General features: G+C 49.4%; 2 protein-coding genes across 2 annotated transcripts; both read right to left on the reverse strand.

Moving 5' to 3' along the window:
* Positions 1-37: 37 nt before the first annotated feature.
* On the reverse strand, positions 38-4,019 carry LOC142831544 (spermatogenesis-associated protein 21-like; the record flags this gene model as incomplete). Its single annotated transcript, XM_075941769.1, has 9 exons — positions 38-195; positions 421-579; positions 753-931; positions 1,178-1,298; positions 1,394-1,465; positions 1,862-2,005; positions 3,369-3,415; positions 3,530-3,754; positions 3,970-4,019. Coding segments are annotated over 9 exons (1,155 nt in total), but the record flags the coding sequence as incomplete, so codon positions are not given.
* Positions 4,020-9,593: 5,574 nt separating this feature from the next.
* On the reverse strand, positions 9,594-21,254 carry Spata32 (spermatogenesis associated 32). The gene is made up of 5 exons (XM_075942185.1): positions 21,122-21,254; positions 12,542-12,596; positions 11,288-11,345; positions 10,189-11,027; positions 9,594-9,692 (listed from the first exon to the last, which is right to left on the reverse strand). Exons 1-5 carry the CDS (start codon positions 21,132-21,134, stop codon positions 9,608-9,610), a joined length of 1,050 nt encoding a protein of 349 aa, XP_075798300.1. The 5' UTR covers positions 21,135-21,254; the 3' UTR covers positions 9,594-9,607.
* Positions 21,255-21,297: the final 43 nt, after the last annotated feature.

The raw sequence follows: 21,297 nt of genomic DNA on the forward strand, positions 1-21,297 counted from the left end.
CCAGAAGGCGCGCAGCCAGTTTCGCTCAGCAAATGCTTTACTTGTACAAGCTCTTCATAGCACATCTCTGGAAACAGGCTGGCGAAGGGGAGGAGGGGTGCTTCTGCACTAGAGTTGGCGGAGAGGGAGCCAGCTTCGAGGAGCGCATTTGCTCCAGCGTCTGGCTCGCTAGCCCGGCGGGAGGACGGAGGGGACCTGCGAAAGATCCATAGGGCAACTCGATAGAGACCCGGCGCATGCTCAGCAACAACTGGGTGCATCTCCTGCTGCCCCTGCAGTCCTCATTTCTTTTGGTTCAGTTCCCACTCTATGCCAGCCTCTGCTGCCTGCCAATCACGCCCCATCTGCTGTCCCGCCTCCGCCCCATCTGCCCTGTCCTTAGAGTCTCCTCGGACGATCTGGTCTGCGCTTGAGTCTCACCTTTGCTGAGTAGTCCCAGGTTGGGAGGGAGCTTGGGGCGGCCTGGCTGATGGGGCTTGGGGAAGCGAACGTCGGGGCTCGGGGATCGGTTCGAGATCCTGCGTTCTGGTCGCTGGCGCGCGGTCAGGTTGGGAATCTGAGAGTAGGGGCTGCGCCCACCTGGGGAGGGGGATCCAGAGGAGGAAGAGGCGGGGACAGTACTGGGAGGGCCCCCCGCGGGAGCTGGTGGGGCTAGGCTGCGGATGACCTGGAGCATCCTTTCCACCTTCCGCGGGGTCCCCCTCTGTTCCTCGGACCCCCAACCCCCCGCCCGCGGCCGGCTGAGGGCGCACCCGTTCTGTACAGTGTGTGCAGGGAGCGCGCCAGCTGGGTACTGGAGAGGCCGCTGAGGCGCGCCGCCTGGCAGAAGAAGGTGAGACCCGTGTGTGCACGCGCAGGCCGACCCTGGCCGCGCGCCCGGCTCTTACTGCACGTGCTCAGCCGCAGAGCCCTCTGCTTCTTTAAATAGTAGCTTGGAGGAGAAAAGTGGGACAGCGGGCTCAGACACCACCTCTCGATCTCCTCCATCTTACATGTGGAGAAAGCAAGGAGGACCGGAAGCTACTTGTCTTTGGCTAAGGATGACCTGGGGCCCAGGAAATGGATCCAGAACTCAGGGCATTGGGGAGCGAGGGGCAGGAATATCAGGGGATTCTCTGCAAGGCCGGGCTCAGTTCTTAGAATGTTGAGTCTGGGAGCTAGGGGTGGCTGTGCCCACCTCGTCACCTCCTGCCCTGATTTAGGGGGCACAAAGCCCTGTTTCAGCAGCTTGAACAGCACCTCGAGGAACAGGGTCTGCAGGCCCGGAGGCTCACAGACCCGATTGCTCTTCATTAGACCTGAGTACAACAAACACAGGCAGGGATGAGGAGGGCTGTCCACATTCAAGACGCCTCCCCCCCCCCCAACACTGCCAATCACCTTAACCGCTCACCCATGTACTGAGCCAGGCAGTGGTTGTCAGTGAGAACTCCCAGGAAATCCTTGAAGCTTACGGTTCCATCACCTGGGGAGACAAGAGAGTGCAGTGGGTACTTGCCCTTTGGGGAAGTTTGTCCTGCAGATACGTTAGGAGTTTAAATACATGTTGAGCGTGATCATAACCCTCCCCTAAACCATTTATCTCTTTAAAATAGGTTTTAATAAAGTACTAACGTCACTTTTTAGCATACTTCTGTAGAAGCCAAAGGGTTCTAGCAGGTGTGGAGAGAAACCGCTTTTGCCTCCGGGAGATGAGGATTGACTCAGTAGCCATGTACAAAGGCTGGGAGGTAGGGGTGCTTCCCGGAAGAGAACCTTATAAAAGAACTGTCCCGGGACAAGGATTTTGTCGCTCTGGGTAGCATTCATCAGGCGGCTGCCCGGAGGAGAGAGAGCAGGGAGGCAGAGACGAGGCACCCACCATCTAGGTCGGCCAGCCGCAGAGCCTCACACATTTGCTGCGGGCCCAGCTGGATGCCCACGTTGCGCAGAGCCACCTTCATGCTGTGCATGTCTACGGTGCCCATTGGGCTGCAGCTGAACAGTTTGAAGATGTCCTGGAAGGCTGAGTGGAGAGAGGGGACTGTCACCCAGGTGAGGCCTCTGTGTGGTGGCCCTGCGACTGTGCTGGCTGGGACTGGGGTTTAGACACACTGGTTATTATAGCATTCATTACAGTGGACAGCAGCGACCTGGTGGCCTGCTGCGGGTTGGCTCTTAAGTCATTCTAGCCTTAGGTCCAAATCTTCTATTTGGGCATTTTCTTTTTTTTTAAAATTAATTAATTAATTATTTAAAAAAAAAGATTTATTTATTATGTATACAACATTCTGCCTCCATGTATGCTGACACACCAGAAGAGGGCACCAGATCTCATTACAGATGGTTGTGACCCACCATGTGGTTGCTGGGAATTGAACTCATGACCTGTGGAAGAACAGCCGGTCGCTTAACCTCTGAGCCATCTCTCCAGCCCTATTTGGGCATTTTCTTACACAAAAGCATTTACGGGTCATGTGTAGAGGCCAGAGAGAGGGCTCAGCAAGTAAGGGTGATCGCTGTCAAACGTGACGACCTGAGTTTGATCCCCAGGACCCACGCGATAAAGAGAACTGGTTGCCGTAAGTTGTCCTCTTTCCTCCACATGAATGTCACGGCGCAGGCACACGAGTAGGAAAATATTTTAAAAACAAGTGGAACTAGAGATTTGGCAAAGTGGTTAAGAGCACATACTGCTCTTACAGAGAGCCTGAGTTACTTGTTGGGTGGCTTACGGCTGCCTGTAAGTCCAGGCCCAGGGGAATCTGGAGCCCCTTAGCTTCTGTGAACACTGTGCACCCCTCACAACTAAAATTAAAAATCTTTTTTTTTTTTAAATTCACATCCAAGGTTACATGCCGGAGTCTGGCTCTATGGCAGCGTGGGAGCCCCACTGGAGTGTGGCATATAAGCAGGCTCTTAGATTACCACTGTAGAAAATGATGCTTCTTTGATGGGTCCCTGTCAGCATCAGGTGTGACATCTGAGGATCACCTTCTATCCTACGCCCGCCTCTCAGGCCAGCCCCTGCAAATTTTTCTTTCCTGTCCATTCCTCTATTTTAAACCCTGTCCCATCCATCCAGACACGTCTCTCCAACTATCTAAAATACATTTAGTTCTATTTTCCTTATTTTCTTCACAGACACAGATACAAAGATAAACAGAGACACAGACACACGGAGGCACAGATGCACAGACAGAGACACACACACTTCTGGGGCACATCAGTGAGCCCTTGGGCTATAGAGAAGAAAAAATTAGATTGGCATGGAGGAAGGGTTGCAAGGGTCATAAACATGCTAACTTCAGGGCAGGTAACTCCTTGCAATTCTGTCCTGAGCATCCCTCCATAATTTCCTCTCTACTTCTGGACCTACGGTCCCTTACCTGCCAGCTCCCGGGGTGTCAGGGGTATCATGCTGTCATCGGTGGAACTGCGCCAGTTAAAGGAGTTAGACATGTAATACCTGCTTCAAGAGATTCCAGGGCCAAGCAGGCCTTGCCCCCAAACCAGCACCCCAAGCCTGGCCTCCACTTCCTACCCTCACCTCTGAGACTTGGTATCCGGGCCTGACCAGTAGGAATTGCTAGCTTCGGGGTCCTTAAATTCCCTTGCCCTCAGTACGGTCTGATCCTCCTTTGTGGCCATGGCTGCTGCTAGCTCTGACTGGAGCGGCTGGCTTGTCTGCAGATGCAGCAGCCCTTTCTGCAACCTGCCTGCCTGCTCCTCTCGTGTATCTCGTGTGAGGAGACTTTGAGGCTTCTGTGGAGACCTTGGAGACAGGGAGTAGGCAGAACAGCATGGTCAACTGGAGGGCATAGATTCCAGGGGACCTAGGGGACAAGGACTGTGGGTGAGCAGGTCCACCTCCTCCCCCCAGGGTCCTCAGGCCAGGCTGAATCCACAGCTCTGTAGGGAGGGGCTTTCTGTCAGGCACAGGATGTGAACCCCCAACTCAGGACCCGGCTCCAGCCCAGTCTCCTGTACCTTCTCAGTGTCGATGGGGGTCTCCTGGTCTTCTGGCCTCTGCTGCCTGAAAGGCAGAGTCACAGGCTCTGAGGCTGCCCGGAGGTTGCCTCTGTGTTGGCTTTTGTCTTTTGAGGGCTGCCAACCCTCATTCACAGGCTGACTTCCTGCTGGAGCGTTCCTTTAGTCTCCCCAAGTCTCTACCTCCCTCCAGGCACCTGAATTTGTGATTATGAATCTGAGTCAAGATGGCAGAGGCGCACCAGGAAAAGCAGACCACAGAATCCCAAAGCCAGGTACGGGAGCCATGGGCTCCTGTCCAGTGTAAACCCATCAACCACATTTCAAGTCATTCCATGAAACCTTAATATTTAAAAACAATAGAAATCAAACTGATCACTAGTGAATGGAACTAGAAGCCAGCATCAGAGAGCCGGGAAATCTCTAAATACTTGGAGATTAAATAATTCAGTTCTAAACAACATACGGGGCCAGGTGTAGTGATGTACACCCATAATTTCAGAACTCTGGATGCTGGGCAAGAGGATTGTGAGTTTAAGGTTAGCTTGACCCATATAATAAGACCTTGTCAAGAGGAGAAGAGAAAGCACATTGTTAAAACAAGACAATGCCAGGCATGGTGGTGCATGTCAATAATTCCAGCACTTGGGGAGCAAAAGCAGAAGGATCGGGGGTTCGATGCCATCTTCAGCTCTATAGTGAGTTTGAACCCAACTTGGGCAGTATGAGAACCTTTCTACAAACAAACAAACAAACAAACAAGTATGGATAAAAGAAGAAACCTCAATCTAAGCAAAAATAAAAAAACCAACTTATTTGAAATAGTGGAATGTAGCAAAAACTTCTTTGAGACGTTTGTGGTGTTAGGTGCATGTTTTAGAAAAGGAATTATCTAAAACCAATAATTAGAGTTTCTACTCCAAGAAACGAGAAAAAGAAGTGCATCTCATATCACAGGTAGAATTAAGGTAATAGCGTGGACAAAAATTAAGATCGAAAGCAGAAAAGTCAATAGTGAATATAATAAATGCCAAAATCTTGTTCTTTGGAAGAGTAATAAGGTAGACAGGGCAGTAAAGGCACCTGCTGACGAGTTTGATGACCTCTGTTCAAAGGTCCCCAGGACCTACGTGGAAGAAGATAACCGACTCCTTCAAACTATCCTGACACAGACACACGGACACACACACACAGACACACACACACACAGACACACACACAGACACACACATACACAGACACACACAGAGAGACACACACACACAGACACACACATACACACACACATACACACACATTCACACACACACAGACACACACATAGAGACACACACACACAGAGAGACACACACAGACACATACACATACACACAGACACACACAGACACACACAGACACACACATACACACACATACACACACACAGAGACACACACACACAGACACACACAGACACACACACATACACACACAGGCACACACACAGAGACACACATACACAGACACACACAGACACACACACATACACATACACACACAGACACACACACACAGAGACACACACAGACACACACACACAGACACACACATACACATACATAGACACACACAGACACACACACATACACAGACACACACACACACACACACACCACTACATAACTAAAAAGGTGGGAGGGCAAGATTAAAAGGGCCATCACTAATGATCTCATGGATATTCGAAGCATAATAAAGGAATAGTATAAATGACTCTGTCTATAAGTTTGATAACCTTAATGAAGTAGACCAATTTCTTGAAAAACAGAAGCTGCCAAAAGATACATGTGAAGAAATAATATGAATAGACTTTTATCTACTAAAGAAATCAAACCAATAATTGGCAGCCTTCCACAGAAGAGAAAGGCCCATATAAATTCTCTGATGATTTTTTAAAATAAAACATTTATCGAAGGACCGTCCCTTCTCTATGGTATCTTAACCCACCCTGTGAGGCTGTTACCCTGCACCCCAAATAGAAAATGACTTTTCCAGAAAACTACAATATTCCTCGAGAACATACATAGAAAAATCTCATTTTTAAACATCGTTTTAGCCACCAGGCATAGCGGTGCACACCTTTAATCCCAGCACTCAGGAGGCAGAGGCAGGTGGATCTCTGTGAGTTCCAGCCCAGACTGGTCTACAAAGTGAGTTTCAGGACAGCTAGGGCTACACAGTAAAACCCCGTCTCAAAGAAACAAAACAAAACAAACCAACCAATCAAACAATAACAAAAATTATTTTGGCCAGGTGTGATGAGACATGATTTTTAATCCCAGCATTTGGGAAGCGTAGGCAGGCAGATCACTGAGTGTTCCAGGCCAGCAGGTTTACATAGTGCGACATCATCTTTGAAAAATTGTCTTCAGGGGCTGGAGAGATAGCTCAGAGATTAAGAGCACTGACTGTTCTTCCAGAGGTCCTGAGTTCAGTTCCAGACATCTGATCCCCTGGATCTGGATGCAGGTGGTTGTAAACTCTGGGTGCTGGGAACTGAACTTGGGTCCTCTGGGAGAGCAGGAAGTGCTAACTACCAAGCCATCTCCAGCACACGTGAAAATCTTAGATGAAATATAAGCAAGGTGAAGTCAATAATATATAAAAAGAATTGTACAATACCACACATGATAAATGTAATAAAATATTTAAATTAAGCATAGTGAGGTGGTGCACGCCTTTAATCTCAGTCCTCTCGAGGCAGAGGCAGGCAGAGCACTGTGAGTTCGGGGCCCACCTGGTCTACATAGCAAGTTCCAGGGCAGCCAGGGCTACACAGAGAAACCCGGTCTTAAAATTAAACAAAGAACAACCAACATTGAGTTGCCAACAGTGTGAAGAAAATTAGAAGCCAATTATAGACTCGGAGACACATTTAAAAGGACCGTTAACACCAAATAAACACACAACCTTTAAATCTCCACAATGAGAAAATTAATCACTCAATGCAAATGGACGAACGATGTGAGCAGATACCTTAACAAATCAAAGATGTACACCTACAAGGGTATACGATCTGTAGAGAACTGAACGGCAAAGCGAGACGCCACCAAATGAGGAAGATGAGGAGCATCGTGCTGGGGCTGCAAAGTGGCGAGTTACCCTGGAAGTCACTTCAACTTTCTTACAAATACTGAACCCATCGTGATGTTTGGGTTGCGAGTCCAGCCTTTGGTAGCCGCGCCACCTCCCCAGCCTCTGAGCACACCTTTACAAACACTAGTAAGCAGCAACCGTGGTCCTCAGCATTTATCCAGATGATTTTAAAACACAAAATCCACACAGCGATCCTTATGGCAACTTTCTAACTGCCTAAACGTGGAATCCACCGAGATGTGTTTCGGTAGGTGGCTGGGAGAACAAACGGGTCCATCTAGATGATGCAATGTTATTGAGTGCTAAAAGGAAATGAACTGTCAAGCCGCGAAGAAAAGACTCGGAGGGGAGTTAGCTGCTTGCTTACGAAGGGAAAGAAACCTGCTTGAAAAGGCTGCATGAGGTTCCGGTTCATTCTGGCAAAAGCAAAAGGGACTGGTGACAAATCGGTGGGTGGCTGGAGGGGAGGGAGGATGAGTGGGCGGAGCACAGAGGGTATTCAGGATGGGCAAACTATTTTTATGACACTGCAATAAGACACGTGCTATATATGCGTCACAGAAAGTACCGCAAGAGGGAATGAAGCTCTATGGGCTTTGGGTGATGCTGAGCCAGTGTGGGTCTGTGTAACCATGTGTCTCTGCTTCAGGATGTCCCTGTGCTCCAGGCTGAGGGGCTGGGGCAGAGAAGGAACACACAGGAACTGTCTGTGCTTGCCCCTTAGCCCAGGCTGGCCTTGAGTTTGCTAATTAGACAGAGACCCATGATATATCCCTGACTGGTTTGGAACTTGCTATGTAGATCAGGCTGGCCTTGAACTCACAGAGATCCTCCTGCCTCCGCCTCCTAGGTGCTGGGATGAGAGGTGGATTGCCACCACCTCTGTTTAAAAAAATAGAATTTACACTTAAAAAACCCTACCCAAATGATAAACTCTAAAGGCAAATTCTAAGGACTGCATGACACTCTAGCCAGAAATCTTCCATTTCTCTCCGTCCCCACCCTCAATTGCGGCCCCTTTCCCTTCTGGCCTGCTTTCCTGCTGCCTAATCCCACTGCCCCATCCCTAGCTCCCCTGCTCAGCCTCCTCCTAGGCTCCTGATGGGCTTCTCCTTGCCAGGAAGCCTGACCAGGGCTGGGCATGGTGGCATGCTTCTCTTATAACCCTAGCACTTCGAAGGCTAAGGCAGGCAGTTTTGCGAGTTCAAAGCCAGCCTACACAGCAGTACCCTGTCTCAAGAGAAAAAAGAAGCTGTGTGGTGGTGCCTGCCTTTCATCCTAGCATCCAGGAGCCTGTTAGGGCTACAGAATGAGACCATCTCAACAATGACAAGGACAACAAAAGCTGCTGCGGCAGTGCGAGCCTCTGCCGGGAATCCCAGCACTCAGGAGGTACAGCGAGAGGCTCCTTATGGACCTGAGGCAGTCCAGCTAGGGCAACGTAAACTCTGATGCACAAGACACAGAAACGAGGTGTGACGTGACTGGCTGCAATCCCGGCACTCAAGAGGCCGCGGTAGAGAGACTGCTACAGGGTTGAAGCTAGCTTGGGCTCCACAGAGTGAGATGCCCGCACCCTACCTCTCTATCTCATACACACAGCTGTCTATGGAGCAAGCTGGCCCCTTCTCTTTCTCTAAATCCACTTCACAGCCTTCTGACCTTTGCCAAAAGTGGAAACTCCCTCATATTGCCTTTCTTCTGGGCCTTTGTCCAGGCGCATGGTGTCTTATGCAAGTGTCTGGCTGGTGGTGTGTGGGAACTCCTCTGGGCTGCCATGTTGGGTATGTCATCAACATGGGATCTCCCTACATCTGGAGTTACCTCTGGCTTGAGGCTGTGGCCTTCTAAAGGATCAGTCTATCAACCTCAGCTTTTCCCTCCTTCAAGCCAAACAATGTCCTCCCCAGGTCTCCTCACTGGCTACAGGAAGACTTCTCCTTGGATTTACTCTCTCATCTGGTCAGCCCCACCTCAAGGGAGGCCCCTCCCCCCACACCTTCACGCCCCCACGTCCCTGGATTTAGGCCTAAGAAACTGAAGCCGCCGGGGATGGAGTTTTGAGGTGGCCTAGTTGGTAGGTGGAAGAAAAGCAGAAACACTTCAGGGAGGAAGCAAAGTCTAGATGGCTGGGCCAGAACTCTCAGGGGATGGCTCATGGGAAACTCAAAAGTGGAGGTGCCATTCCTAAAAAAATCGCTTCCAGAATATAGCAGCCAGCTGTGCTCAGTGGTTAGGAGGAGCTGGTCCTCCCAAACCTGAGCCAGAGCCCAGGCAGAATGTTATGTCCTTGCAATGTCATCGCTCGAGAGGCTGCGGTAGGCAGACCAAGGTTTCGAGGCCAGTCTGGGCTACAGAAGGAGACACTGTCTCCAGAGTCCAAGGGATGAGGATATAGCCCAGGAGTAAGATGCTGGCCTAAGTATGCTCAGGGCCCTGGGTTTGATCCCAGCAGCTTAAAAAAGAGTCTTCAGCAGGGCCAGCACTGGAGGCTTTAATGTTTTGTCTAATTTCTCTGGGGTGAAGGGGACGACAACTTAAAATGGATTTTCAGCAATAATGGACTCCCTTTCTTGGTTCCCGGCACCGAGCTGCAACACAAAAGAGACAGTGTCACTAGGGCCTTAGGATCCGGGGGTCCCCCACTGCGCCTGTGGGGCAGCTGGGGCTCTGTCATCAGAGGTCAAGGGCTCTGAAGCCCAGCTCCCTTACGCTCACTCACGGAAGTGTCCTGCGCCCCAGAGATGCGACCATTGTGCTCTCCGGAGACAGACGACACGGAAACACACCTGTTTCCTGAGGCAACATGGCCCTGCCCATTTTAAACCCAGGTTTCTGTCCTAGCCCTGGAGAGCTCACCCTCCATGGTCCCCAGGCCTCCTCTGGCCCTGGCTTTGCTACTGCACCTCAGGTCACCGGAACCCTGTTCCTAGCAGCCTTTGTGAGGTCATTGGGTTTGCCCCATCCCCTGCCTCGGCCCCTCCCCTCCATTCCACTGTCGCAGACCCCACCTGGCTATGTGAGACCCGAGCCTATCCCCACCCACATGCTGGCCCTGGGGAAGGGCTGCAGGGCAGCGTCACTCACTCTTCTTTGTCTTCCTGAAGCTGGGGTGAGGGTGGTGCCTTGACAAACTTCACTTCCCCTTCGATGGTGGCATTCTTGAACCCTGTCTTGCTAAAATCTAGGTAAGAGCAAGCTACGTTCCTGGTTTCTTGAGTCCAAGATTCATGAGTCATCACGTCTTTGGATGATTTCTCTTGCTTCTCCGAGGATATCTGGGTAATCTGGGTAGCCTGGGCATACTGGATGGACTGGACCGGCTGGCAAAGCTCTGTAGACTTCTCCTGGGACTTCTCAGATGTACTTTTGATCATATTTCCTAGATTAGGCAAGTCCATGCTGCTGGAGGAGGCTACGGCAAGGGAGGATGCGAAGTTGATCACATCTTCCAGGCCAATGGCTGAGGGCAGGGAAGTGCAGGATAGCCGGGGACTTGACGGCAGTGGGGCACAGTCCGGGAGAACCTGGGGAATGCAGACAGACTTTTCCAGCGGGCTCTTGTGATGTTTCTCTAAGGCCGGCTGGAGGCTGTGCTCTGACGCCTGGATGAGCTTGTTCCCCCAGAAGAGGTGTTTGGAGGTCTGCACGCGGATGGAGCGGAACTGGGTGGAGCCCATCTGCTCATCCTCCCTGTTGCTCGAGTTTGCGGTGAAGCTCCAGGGCCTAGATGACAGCTCTTCCTCATAGGGCTTGAGGGATTCGATCCTGGAGCCCTCCTGCTCCGGGCTTTCAGTGAAATACTCCCCTTCGGTCTCAGGCGTTGGCTTAGAGGGTACCACTGGCGCCATCTCCTCCAGCTGTGGCACTGGGCCTGGGTCTGGGTGCCCTTTGAGTAGTGTCTCCTTGGGCAGTTCTGCTTTCTGCTGAAAGGTTTCAAACGGAAGTTGAGGCAACAGGAGCTGGACACCCCTTTCCCCAGGATCCCCTCCCCCAAGCCCGTGTGGCACACTACCAACCCCTTACCTCCACTTGCTTCTCGGAGACCTGCCTGGGCCAGAGAAGCAAGCTCAGAGAAGATATGGTGAAGGCGTGTGTGGGGCCCGGTACTACAGTCCCAGAAGGGACAAGCATCAAAACCCTGCCGTCTTGCCTGCGACCTCTGCATAAAGTGTGGTACTCTTACCTCTGTTTCTTCATCCTCCTCTTCTTTATGGATGTGGGGCTGGTGGTGATAGTCATTCCTGAAGCATAGGGGATCCAAATGGGTGACAGAGACCCCGCGGATCCTCTAGGGGCCTCAAAGCTCTGGCTTTGTACACGGGTGGGCAAGAAGACCCCTGCGCTACTCCCCACTGTCCCTGCTCCATTGGAAGCTCTGAAGTGTCATATTCTTTGTGCATGCGTGCGTGTGCATATGCGTGTGCATGTGTGTGTGATGTCTGCACGCACACATACAAATGTGGAGGCTAGAGGTTGATCTCGTGTGTCTATCTTAGCTATTCTCCTTCTCATTTTTTGGAGACAGGATCTCTCTCTGAATGCGGAGCTCACTGATTTGCTAGAGGGGCTGGCCAGTGAACCCCTGGAATTTTCCTGCTTCCATCTCCCAGCTCTGGGGTTACAGTGTTCGTATGTTCAGCTTTTCCCCTGGCTGTGGGATATATGAACTCGGGCCCTGGACACTTTACCCCCTAACATGGCGGCACTCTTAAGACTCTCCAAACTTCAGAAGCTCTGAAGAGCTTGCCAATACCACTCTTCTACTCCATCTGGTTGGAGGAGGGGCATGGGAATCTTCATTCTTTTTTTTGGTGGAGGTGGTCTGGAGACAGGGTTTCTCTGTCTCTGGAACTCACTGTGTAGACCAGGTTGGCCTCGAATTCACAGAGATCTCCCTGCGGGATTAAATCTGAGTGCCGGGATTGAAGGTGTGCGCCACCACCGCCTGCTGGGAATCTTCATTTTAGTTAAGGGCTCTGGGTGAGCCAGGGTGCTCTGAAAATGGCTCCCTACACAGGGAGAGGCCCCTTACTCACCTGCCCCACTCCCAGTGGGTAGATGTGAGAACCCATGGAGACTGGGGGAAGTGCAGGGCCCCTTCACTTCTTCTCAGCCCCTACTCCTTCCTAGTGCTCCACCCTGAAACTCCTGTTCCCTCCTCAGGCACCTGTCTTTTCCTACCTTGGACAGCTCCGTCTGCCCCCACCAAGGCAGCCTTGCCTCTAAGTCCTCCACCCTCTGCCAGGTTTGGACGCTGGAGGCAGAGGTAGGATCACAGGCAACCCCAGCCTTCGGCCTGGACTCTGCTCCTGAGGAGATTTGGAAAGGAGCTACAAAGGGGAGACGCTAGTTGGGTGGGAGTGTGTGGTGTTGGGGAAAGGTCCGGGAGCCTGGGCTTTTAGGGGAAGGCCTCGTGCTGATAGGGATTGGTCCTCACGTTTTCTCCACGATGTCCACAGCACTCTTGCCACAGCAGGGAAATGCATTTACACCTGGCCCAGAAGAAAAGCAAAGGACAGGGAGCATCAGGGTGGGGGATGATCCTGGAGCTGGTGCCAAGTGCTCCTGCCCCCACTCCAGCCCACCCAACATTATCGCTCCCATCTTACGCTTTCCCTCACCACCCCGTCTTCTGTGTCTGCTACCCTCCATTTGCCATCTTGGCCTTGTCCAGCTCTTGGATCTATCCCCTGCCTCTATGAGCATGGGTGCTGATAGCACTCCATCTCACGGTCGCCACGGAAAGCATCAGCGGACGCTCCTTGTCCAGGCTTCCCATGGCTGGTGGTTGTTAAATGAAGGACTTGAATTCAGGCTTAAGAACTAGCTCTGTTTTCTGCTCTGCCATCCTCCACAGGAACCCATCACAACCGTGAAGAACTCTCCCACCCCACTCTGTCCGTTCTTCCTCTCTGCTGCTTCCAAGCTCTCTTTGGTCCCCTGTCACTGATCCAGGCCAAGGCCTCCACTCAGAGTACTTGGTCCGAGGTCATGCTAGCTCCGCACTGCTGTGTGGTGAGCTTGAATCACTCCTTGGAAGTCCTAGGGAGCTGAGTCTCTGGGGGCGTCTTGTAGCCAGGGGATAGCCAGAAGCTATCTAATACAGAAGCCACCCCTCGTTCCTTAGAAGTGGGGCGCCAGGCTGTTTGAGCCTCTGCTCCCCTGGTAGTGATACGCATTAGTGGGGGGGATCATGGCTTTGGTGCACTATGCAAAGTGGGTTCCCATGAGCTTAGGGTGGAGCAGGGAACGATTACTTTTCGGATAAGCGTTGCTCCCAAGATTGTATCAGAATCACGAGAATGAGCTGTGGCTTCTTCCTAGGGATGGAAGGGGTGGCCCTTGTGCCACTGGTCCTAGGCATTAGGATTGGTCAGTTGTGTGGGAAGGCTCTCAGAGAAGCACCATAGACAGGAACTCCAAGGCCAGCTCTGCCTCCTTGACCCAACATATCCGTTTGGCTTCCTTTGCATCCCTTCAGCTTCAGCTTCATCTGGCCCTGAACAGGACTCTTTCCTGCCCAACTACAGAGCCTCCCTTGGTCACTTTGAAATGTTTCTGGACCTCTGATCATCACACAACTTCAATCCTTCCATAAACTGCAGCTGGGTATGGGCAGAAGAATTACAATTTCTTTCTCTTTTTCTTTTTTTCTTTTTCTATTGGTTTTTCGAGACAGGGTTTCTCTGTGGCTTTGGAGCCTGTCCTGGAACTGGCTCTTGAAAACCAGGCTGGTCTCGAACTCACAGAGATCCACCCGCCTCTGCCTCCCGAGTGCTGGGAATTAAGGCATGTGCCACCACTGCCCGGCGAATTACAGTTTCGTAAGCCTCACAGCAGCAAGGGGTCTGGCAGACGAAGTTTGACATTGACTCAGTTTGGGATTTCTGTGCCTGATTTAAGAGTGTTCTGTTAGAAAAGCCAAGTGACGATCTGTGATATGTGAGGTGTTTCCCATGCCCGGTTGTTGCTAATATTCTAGAAATACTGTCTCAGGTCCTAAGGGTGCACTGAAAAGCTGTCCGTTCTGACAGCTTTCTTTCGAGAGCTCATGGACTTTGTACATCAAAGCGAATGTGTGTGAATCCAGACCACTCTGTCTCTTCCTTCCATGTCTGGTGTCTCCTTTTCCTTTTTTCCCCTTTATATAATTATATAGTGGGGATGACCACTATATAATTGTGGAACGAGGACAGACAGCTTTGCTTCATTCCTGTGTACTCGTGGGGAACACCCAGTGCTCTATCTTTATGATGCTGCTCGTGGTTTTCTTTATAGATGCCTTTTATCACATTCAAGTTTTCTTTCCTCCTTTGTTCAGCTGATTTTTAGAAATAGTTATTATGATTGCTGTTATCATTTAAGACAGGGTCTCATCATTTAAGACCAGGCTGGCCTTGAACTCACAACGATTTGCTTTCCTCTGCCTCCTGAATGCTGGGATTAAATGCGTTCATCACTACACCTGGCTTCCTATCATCATCTTCCTCCTCCTCCTCTTTCTTCTCCTTCATCATCATTTTGAGACAGTGTCTCACTATATAGACCAGCCAGCCTGGCCTCAAACTCAGAGATTAGCCTACCTCTGCCTCCTGATATTGGGATTATAAGTATGTACCATCATGCCTGGTCAATTTTTTTTATAATTTTAACTTTATTTTATGTGCACTGGTGTGAAGGTGTCAGATCCCCAGGAACTGGAGTTACAGACAATTGTGAGATGCCATATGGGTGTTGGGAATTGAACCCAGGTCCTCTGGAAGCGCAGCTAGTGCTCTTAATTGCTGAGCTATCTCTTCAGCACTCCTATTTTTTAAAAGACTTTTAAAATATCTTATTTTAATAATTATGTGTGTATGCCACTTGAGAGCAGATTCACTTAGAGGTCAGCGGTCTATGATCCCTGGGAGATGCATTCATATACAGGAGATTGTCAGTCAACAGATGTGGGTGCTGGGAGTTGAACCCGGATTCTCTACAAGGGCAGTGTGTGCTCTTAACTGAAGAACCATGAGATTGTCAGTCAACAGATGTGGGTGCTGGAAGTTGAACCACAGGATTCTCTACAAGGGCAGTGTGTGCTCTTAACTGAAGAGCCATCTCGCCAACCTCCAGTTGTTACTTCAGACATGGTCTCTCTATGTAGCCTTGACTGACCTGGAACTTTCTATGGAGACCAAGTTGGCCTTGAACTCATAGATCCACCTGCCTCTGCCCCTCCAGGTGTCGGGATTAAAGACATGTGCTGCCATGCTTGACTTATCAAGACGTTTTGTCAAGAGCGTGATATTTTTTGTAGATCTTCTTTCTGAGACAGGGTTTCTCTGTGTAGCCCTACTATCTTGGAACTAGCTCTGTAGACCAGGCAGGCCTTGAACTCAGAGATGGCTTGCCTCTGCCTCCCGGATGCTGGGATTAAAGGTGTGCACTACCGATATCTGGCTAAATATTTATTTTTAAAACAATTTTTTAATTTTGTGTATGCATGTATGCGTATGCATGTACGGCCATGCACAGGTATATGCGTGTTATCTGCAGATGCCAGTGGAAGCCAGAAGAGGGCGCACTGGATTCCATTGAAGCTGGAGTTGTACATGGTTGTGAGCTTCCTGACTAGATGCTGGGATGTCAACTTGGGACTTCCACAAGAGCAGCAAGTGCTCTTAATGGCAGAACTGCCTCTCTAGCCCCTCCCCTCCTTCTCTTTCCTGCCTCTGACAGCATCTAATGTAGCCCAAGTGGGTTCACACTCCCTATGTGACTAAAGCTGTCCTTGAACTCTTGATCCTCTTTGTCTGTCTGTCCCTGAGTGCTGGGACTATAGGCCACACTTGGACATTATACTAGTTTTCCTTCATGTATTTTGAAGTGCTGAAAGGGAACACAATCCTTTAGGATAGTTGTTTGTTCTTTTGTTTTGCAGCCCTGGCGATGGAACTCAGAGCCTTGCATATACTAGGCAAAAATTTCACTTTCTAGCCCCAGATATTCCTTTTAAAATGATAATAGCATTGCTACTATTTTGGTTTCCTATATATACACATATAATTTGTTTATAGCTTATTTATCGAGACAGAGTTTAATGCTTCCCTGGCTGGCTTTGAATGAGCTGTGTACTTGAGGATGACCTGAAATTTCTGGTCTCTGCTTCTAACAAGTTGCTGGGATGGCAGGCAGGGGCTACCACACCTGACTTAGGTTTGGAACTCAGATCCAAGCTTTTGTGAATGCCAGGCAAGCACCCAACTGCTGGGCTACGCCCCATCCCCTAGTAGTATAGTTTCTTGAGACACAGTCTTTCTGTGTAGCTTAGACTAGCCTGGAAGTTACTGTGTCGCCCAGGCTGTCCTCAAACTTGCAATCCTCCGGTCTCTGCCTTGTGACTGCAGGGGTTGTGGATATACACAACCATGCCTGGATTTACTTTTCTTAGCCTTTAAAAAAGTATTTCCTGCTGGGAGGTGGTGGCGCACAAGCTTTAATCCCAGCACTTGAGAGGCAGAGCCAGCCTGGTCTACAGAAGGAGTTCCAGTACAGGCTCCAAAAAAAGCTACACAGAGAAACCCTGTCTCGAAAAACCAAAATAAATAAAAAAAAAATAAATAAATAAATAGTATTTCCTCTTATAATTAGAAAACTAACATTTATTTGTTAATTACTATGCTGTGTGTGCGTGTGTGTGCGTGCGTGTGTGCGTGCGTGTGTGCACATGCGTGTGTGTGCGCGTGCTCATGTGCTTGAGCCCATAGGGAGGTCATAGGACATTCACGAGAGTCAGTTTTCTTCTAGTTTGTGGTCCCAGGGATTGAACTCAGGCTGTCCGGCTTGGTGTCGAGCACCTTGACTGACTGTTGTTCCTAACTCTTGATAAGGAACCTCTTTATCACTGTGAATGATCTCCTTTATCTCTGCTGTTATTTGATTTGAAACCTGTCTTGATACTGACACCACTTTTCGGCTTTTTGTAGTCTCACTTCCGTGCTACTGGGGATTAGCGTTAGCGCGAGCTATCACTTCACTGTGAAGCTTTGTATTTTTCTGTTTAAAGTGAACTTTAAGAGGGAAGCATATAGTTGAGCCTTTTTTTCCCCTTCTTTTTCTCAGGAAAAAGAGATACTGTGGATTGGGTGCAGAGTGTGCATCCCAGCAAGCTCTCCCTCAAGACAGTTGTATCCCCTGACCAAGTATCATGTTTTCTGTCTACTTAGGTCATCTTTGCTGTTTAGACGTGACTTTGTGTGTGAGTGAGTGAGTGTGTATGTGTGTGTGTGTGTGTATGGAAGGGGGCACTGAACCCAGGTTAATACTCTTGTCCCTGCTAAGCTCTTGCTTTAGAAGGGAGTTATGTGAGCCGGGCGGCGGTGGCGCACTACTTTAATCCCAGAAATTGGGAGGCAGAGGCAGGCGGATCTTAGTGAGTTTGAGGCCAATCTGATCTACATGAGCTAGTTTCAAGGTAGCCAGGTTTCACCGAGAAATGCTGTCTCGAAAAACCAAAAATAAATAAGTAAATAAAAAAAAAAGATGGAAGCTATGTGACATCTGCCTTTTGTGTCTGAATGGATTGTTCTGTTATTTGTTTTCCATGTGTCACTCCGCTTTTTTAAATGTCCCCTTTAGATTATGTATCTGTATGATTCTATTGTATTTTCAAAGCTATGACTCTGTCTTGTTAGTTTGATTACTTTAAGACTTAGACTATGCATCTTTAACTTATCACAAGTCTGCCTTCAAGTGGTAACAGGATAATATGCCAATATGTCAGTTAGGGAGAATCCTCAACAGTGTGATGCCGTTTCCTCCTCATGACTGGGTATTCGAAATAGAACTTAAGAAATGAGGAGATAAGAGAGGACTGGGATACTGCTCAGAGGTACATCATCTGACGGGCACTTGGGAGACTCCATGTTTAATCCAGAGAGAGAGAGAGAGAGAGAGAGAGAGAGAGAGAGAGAGAGAGAGAGAATGAATATGAACTTGTAATGGTTAACTAAGCCCACGAACAGCACACCGGAGAGTTATTTTTGCTTCTAGAGTGTGGCAGGCAGAAGACTAGACATGCGATCTGATTGAATGCATTCAGAAGGAGGAAAATCAAAGATCACAAGAAAGGGTAGTTCAGGGGCTGGAGAGGTTAAGAGCACTGGCTCTGAATTGAACTGGAAATGAACTGTCCTGAGTTCAATTCCCAGCAACCACAGGGTGGCTCAGAGCCATTTCATAATGAGATCTGAAGCCATGCAGGTATACGTGGAGACAGAAAGTTGCATACATAATAAATCTCCTTTTTAAAGGGCATTTCAGAGATTTGAGGAATGAAGGAAGGGAGCCCAGGGTTGAAGGGTAAGGTATCAGAAGACGCTGAAATTCCCCCAGGTGTGCCTGGTTGCCACCCGTATGTGACAGTGGCCAGGCAGTAAAACCTACAGTTGAAGGGGTCCCAGGGAGCTTCTTAAATGGTTTCATTCTTGAATAGGGGCAACCTAGGGCTACCAAATATTTAACAAATCTGTCAATAAGCAGATGAAAAGGCAATCCCAGGACACCAAAGATAATCTGAGAAACGTAAGAGTACTCAGAAGAGAAGCTGATCATTTTCAGAGATTCAAGGACAACACTAAACATATCATATAAAAAATTAACAGGATGCTGTGAAAAAGAATTAAAGAAGGAGAAAGCTTTCTGGGAAACAGCACTGGAAAAGCGGACCCCAAATACCAAGCTTTAGTGAGAGAAGAGAATCAATATGGAGTCTGCTCTTTTTTCCATCTGTGTGCATGTGTGTGCATGCATGTGTGCGTGTGTCCTTCCTCTGGAGCCGTCTATATTGCTGTTTGGGACAGGCTCTCTCACGGGCTACTCAGGCCAGCCAGGATCCCCCTGTCTGCCTTCTCGGCACTGAGGTTATAGGTACTACCACCATGTCTGTTTTCCATGGGTTCTGGGGACTGAACCCAGATCTTCATGCTTGCAAGATATTGATAGCTATCTTTCCACCCAGATCTGTTTATGAAATCTAGAAGGGAGGCCCAGAGAGAACAAAGAAGTTGGAGAAGAAAAAAGTTAAAAATTCCCCTTAAATGAAGGTCTCACTGGCTTGGAAAAGTTTATGAATATTGGGCAGATCCAGTCTTGGAGCAATCCTTGCTGTGGCTGATGCTTACATCTGGTGCAACTGATTCACAAATTCATTTTTCATTTTTTTGTGTGTGTGTGTGTATGGGTACTGTGCATGTGGAAGCCGGAGTTTGGTGTGTGCATGTTTATGTGTGTGTGGGTATGTGTAGGCATGTTTGCATGTGTGTAGGCATGTGTGTATGTTTGCATGCATGTAGGCATGCGTGTGCATGTTTGCACGCATGTGTGTGTATGCATGTTTGTGTATCTGTGGGTGTTGTGTATGCATCTTTGCATGTGTTTATATGTGTCTGTGTGTATATGCATGTTTGCACGCGTGTGGGTGCTGTGCTTGTGAAAGCTGGAGCTTGGTGTGTGCATGTTTATGTGTGTGTGGATGTTGTGTATGCATGTTTGTGTGTGTGTGGGTGCTGGACATGCGGAAGCTGGAGGCTGACTTTAGGCGTCATCCTCGGTGCTCTCCCACCTCATTCATCGAGGCAGGGTCTGGCTGTGAAACTCAAAGCTCACAGATGTGATTAGTCGGCCAGCTTTGCTCTGGACATGTCCTGTCTCCACCTTTGGAGGCTGGGATTACAGGCTGGACCTCTCACCCACTTGGCATTTATGTGGGTTCCAGGTATCTGAACCCTGGTCCTCATACTTGCACAGTGGATGTTTTAACCACCATGTCCCACAAATATATCATGCCAGCTCTTTGTCCCACAGATAGACCATCATGCTAGCTTCCTGCCCCACAAAAACAATATTATTATTATTATTGTTGTTATTGTTGTTGTGGTTTCTCTGTGTAGCCTTGGCTATCCTGGAACTCACTCTGTAGACCAGGCCCAGGCTGGCCTTGAACTCACAGAGAACTTCTTTCCTGTCTCTGTCTCCCTGAGTGTTGGGATTAAAGGCATGCACCGTCACCTCCAGGCTCACAAACTTTTAAAGGGAAACCCCAGCAATTTATAAGAGGAAGAAACTCATACAGGCAGCAGAGGCACTAATAATGGTTGGTTTTAAAAATTTTTAAATTCTGATTTGTTTTTTTACCTAGAATTTTTGTTGTTGTTGAGAAAAGTTAAAATGTTAGGCCTGGCTTGCAGCTGCTCCAAGACATGCCTGGGGACCACTGACTTTTTTTTTTTAAACCAGCGAATAAATTCTCCAGTGCGCTTGAGTCAGGTGTATTTATTTCTTTGATAAAGCTGATAAGGAAGGGCTGAAACTCAGCTGTTGACCACTGTATTAGGGACTGAGGATAGAGGTGGACAGGCATTGTCTCTACGCCACGGTGCTCTCAAGCTTGTGACCATGTTTTTCCTGAAAGAGACCTTAAATCTCACAGTCTTTAAAACATCACGCACCCGCACTCGTCAAAGCTTCCCACTGCGATGACGTAAGACCTCAACAATTCTTGAGAGGTTTTCTAGACCTCACTGCTCTTCCGCTAGCTCCAGGCCCACCGTTCAGAGCACGTGGTTCCTGCTGACTCTCCCCCAAACCCTCTGCGGGTGGCGGCATTACTCGCTTTGGGTCTCCCGGTCCTCCACAGTGTCTTATGCAAGGTGGATTCGGCGACCAGGTGCCTTTGCAAAAGTCTTAAATTCCCAACCCTTAGCTTTGCCAAATGTGTGCATTTGTACCCGCGAATGTGATCCCGTTGAACAAAATTCATTCAGACCCCGGACCGGTCCAGCCCCCAATTTTTCTGCACAGCGTGGGGCTGAAGCAGTAATCAAAGACACCCAGAGGGACTTGGCTGGGGTCAACTTTCCTTTTCCCTCCCCAGGCCTACTCTGCGGCAGCACTCAGTTTCCCTTCAGTTTCCCTTTCTCCGCTTCCACCCCCCGCCATTTCTGGCACCGCCCACCACTCGGCCGCCGGTTCCCACCTGTCACCCCCATGCTGACATGGAGGCTTTGTCCGGGAGGCAGGCGGGCCGTTGCCCTTCCGCCTCCAGTGCGCTCTTTGGTTAGCCAGGTGGAGAGGCGCTGGAGATGCTGGGGGCGCTGGCGCCTGTGATGCTGCGGCTTCTGTGACGTTTGGCCAGAGATCTGACAGGCAGGA

The sequence above is a fragment of the Microtus pennsylvanicus genome, chromosome 11, assembly GCF_037038515.1.
Source record: "Microtus pennsylvanicus isolate mMicPen1 chromosome 11, mMicPen1.hap1, whole genome shotgun sequence".
Lineage (NCBI taxonomy): Eukaryota > Metazoa > Chordata > Mammalia > Rodentia > Cricetidae > Microtus > Microtus pennsylvanicus.

Excerpts from the sequence above, each read along its gene's own strand:
- Spata32 (XM_075942185.1), bottom strand. Across the intron at positions 11,346-12,541 it reads GTGGACATCGTGGAGAAAAC|GAATGACTATCACCACCAGC; the intron begins GTGAGGACCAAT and ends CCTATGCTTCAG. Across the intron at positions 9,693-10,188 it reads CTTCAGGAAGACAAAGAAGA|CTCGGTGCCGGGAACCAAGA; the intron begins GTGAGTGACGCT and ends TTTGTGTTGCAG.